Genomic DNA, 2,506 nt, shown 5'->3' on the forward strand with positions numbered 1-2,506 from the left:
TGACGAGATTTACAAGTATTAACATTAATCGAATAAGATGACTAATGTAATCATGTTAACAATCTATAATCTGATTGGAACCTCTTTTGTTTGTGGTTTTCAATTGAATAATAAGAGTTTATACTATAATTATTTGACATACCATTAGTGGAACTTCTAATCTTGACATTTGATATTATAATTATTTAATCCTTATATTAATATTTCATCTCAAAGTTCTCATCAACTTCTTTTTCATTTTCTTCTTCTATTATTATTATTGTTATTATTACTACTATTACTATTATTATTACTATTACTACTACTACAACTATTATTATTATTGTTGTTGTTGTTGTTATTATTCTTGTTGTTATATTATTGTTATCTATTATTTATACAATTAACCTCACTATGGTTCGACCCTGGTCTTGTTGGGTTATTTATTACTTTGACACTCCAACACTTGGGAGAAGATATCAATCTTTTAGTCGTGTCAGTATATGACCAAAGTCCCAGATTGGCTAGAAATGAGGAGGATCATGGGTATATAAGGATGGGTAAATATCTCTATTGGTATGAGATCTTTTGGATATAGCCCAAGAGCAAATCCATGAGAGCTTAGGTTCAAAGTGGATAATATCATAACAATATGGAGATAAGTGGTGTTCATAGTCCTTACACATCACTATCAACAGAGCATGCCATGATATAGGCCCAACAACCAACCATTAAAAAATTAAGTGTTTAGAACTCTGTGGCTTTCGTGTCTCTTAGAACAACTATTGCTATAAAAAACAATGTGTTATTTTTATTTTTACATAAAAAGATGAAATAAAATAGATAAAATAACATGAAAAAAATGGACCTTTACATGTATTTTGTTCAATAGAAAATTGACATATAAAATAAGATATTTAATACATCTTATTATAAATATAAGATTCTATAAATAAAAATTAATTAATAAAATAATATCATATTACATTTTTTTAATATGAAAGCCCTTATAAATATTTATAAATAAAAGATCTCATGCTAGAAAAAGAATGAGGAAGATTACTAGAGATACAAAACTATTTCATGATATGCTTTTCAAGAAAAAAGAAAAAAGAAAAAAAAAAGGAACTATTTCAAAAGCTATTTCTACTTTGACCTTCATCATTTCCTTCCTCATCATTGATAAAATAATATATTTAATATATCTTATTATAGATCTTTACATATATTTTGGTGTATGTTAACATATAAAATAAAATATTTAATATATCTTATTATAAATACAAGATTTTATTAATAAAAATTAATTAATAAAATAATATCCACTAACAATTTCTAGACCTTTCTTTGCAAAATACCACCGACCCGTATTGCGAGGACTGTATTTAAAATGGTAACCACAATAATAATTTCTAAAAATACGAGAAGCTATTTCTAATCTGGCTACGTGTGCATCACCATCCTTTGATTGGATATCATTTCCTTCCTCTTCATCCAACCATTGCACGCCAACGGTCCTTATTTGGATACCTGGACCAAGTAGCAGCACCGAAATACTCACGTCAACACCATTATCAAAGGTAGGATCACCGACCCCTAATTTCATGTGGCTTAGCGATTGGGTTTCACGAACACCACGCTTGTATACCATAGCGAAGACAAAGGCTTGACGAAGCAAGGATCGACCACTGGTATTGTTTCTGATTTCAATATAAACATTCCTAAAGCCACGGTATGCTGACGTCACACAACTTATGAACAGATTAAAGCCACATATCCGGTGCCCAGGAGGCGGTGAGGATATTTTGAATGAAAAGTTATCTACAAACTCATTCTGAATTAGCCATTTATCCTCTTCTTCCTCCTTATTAAACCCCCTTAACATCTCATCTTTATCAAACACAGATACGACAACGTTGAATATGCCATCCATTAATGTTATCTGTACCACCAAAACAATGTCTATAAAATGAGCAAAAGAAATTCAAAAGTAGATTTCCAAAACAATAAAATGGGTGAGGGAGGACCTGAAATCTCGATGGCTGTATTTGAGCACTAACCGTTTCCATTATTCTGAACATGTGAGAGTCTAACTTTTGGATTAATTCTTGCTTTATCCGATCTTGGAACTCGACTAAGTGATCAAAACCATTTCCTTCAGTCCAAATGTTTGGATTTGCAAGTCCTTGCAGTGAATGGCAAAGGGACACATCTAACAAATCCAAATGGGATGGAAGCTTTGGGAGTGCCTGAAGCATTTTGCAATTTCTTAAATATAGGGCTCTGAGTAGACCAAGATCCTTGATGCTTTCTGGAAGAAAACGAATTGGAGTTCCACTTAAATCTAGACTCTCCAAGAAGCGTGGCAGTGAAAACGAGGAAAATCTCAACATTTTCCTCGTTGAAAACCTAGAGGGAAAGAATAGCTTCAATGGAAGAGATGAAATGAATGATGTACTTGCAACAATTCCATCACTTTGAAGCAACTTGCGCCCCTGATGATGCTCTAACTCCATATTCAGGCTGT

At 32.0% G+C, this 2,506-nt stretch overlaps 1 protein-coding gene across 1 annotated transcript; it reads right to left on the reverse strand.

Annotated features, from left to right (window-relative positions):
- Positions 1–1,282: 1,282 nt before the first annotated feature.
- Positions 1,283–2,500, reverse strand: LOC105117348 (uncharacterized). Its single transcript, XM_011014975.1, has 2 exons — positions 2,007–2,500; positions 1,283–1,921 (listed from the first exon to the last, which is right to left on the reverse strand). The coding sequence occupies exons 1-2, from the start codon at positions 2,493–2,495 to the stop codon at positions 1,283–1,285; spliced, it is 1,128 nt and encodes a 375-aa protein (XP_011013277.1). The 5' UTR covers positions 2,496–2,500.
- Positions 2,501–2,506: the final 6 nt, after the last annotated feature.

Source organism: Populus euphratica, unplaced genomic scaffold, assembly GCF_000495115.2.
Source record: "Populus euphratica unplaced genomic scaffold, PopEup_1.0 scaffold1306.1, whole genome shotgun sequence".
NCBI classification, from domain to species: domain Eukaryota; kingdom Viridiplantae; phylum Streptophyta; class Magnoliopsida; order Malpighiales; family Salicaceae; genus Populus; species Populus euphratica.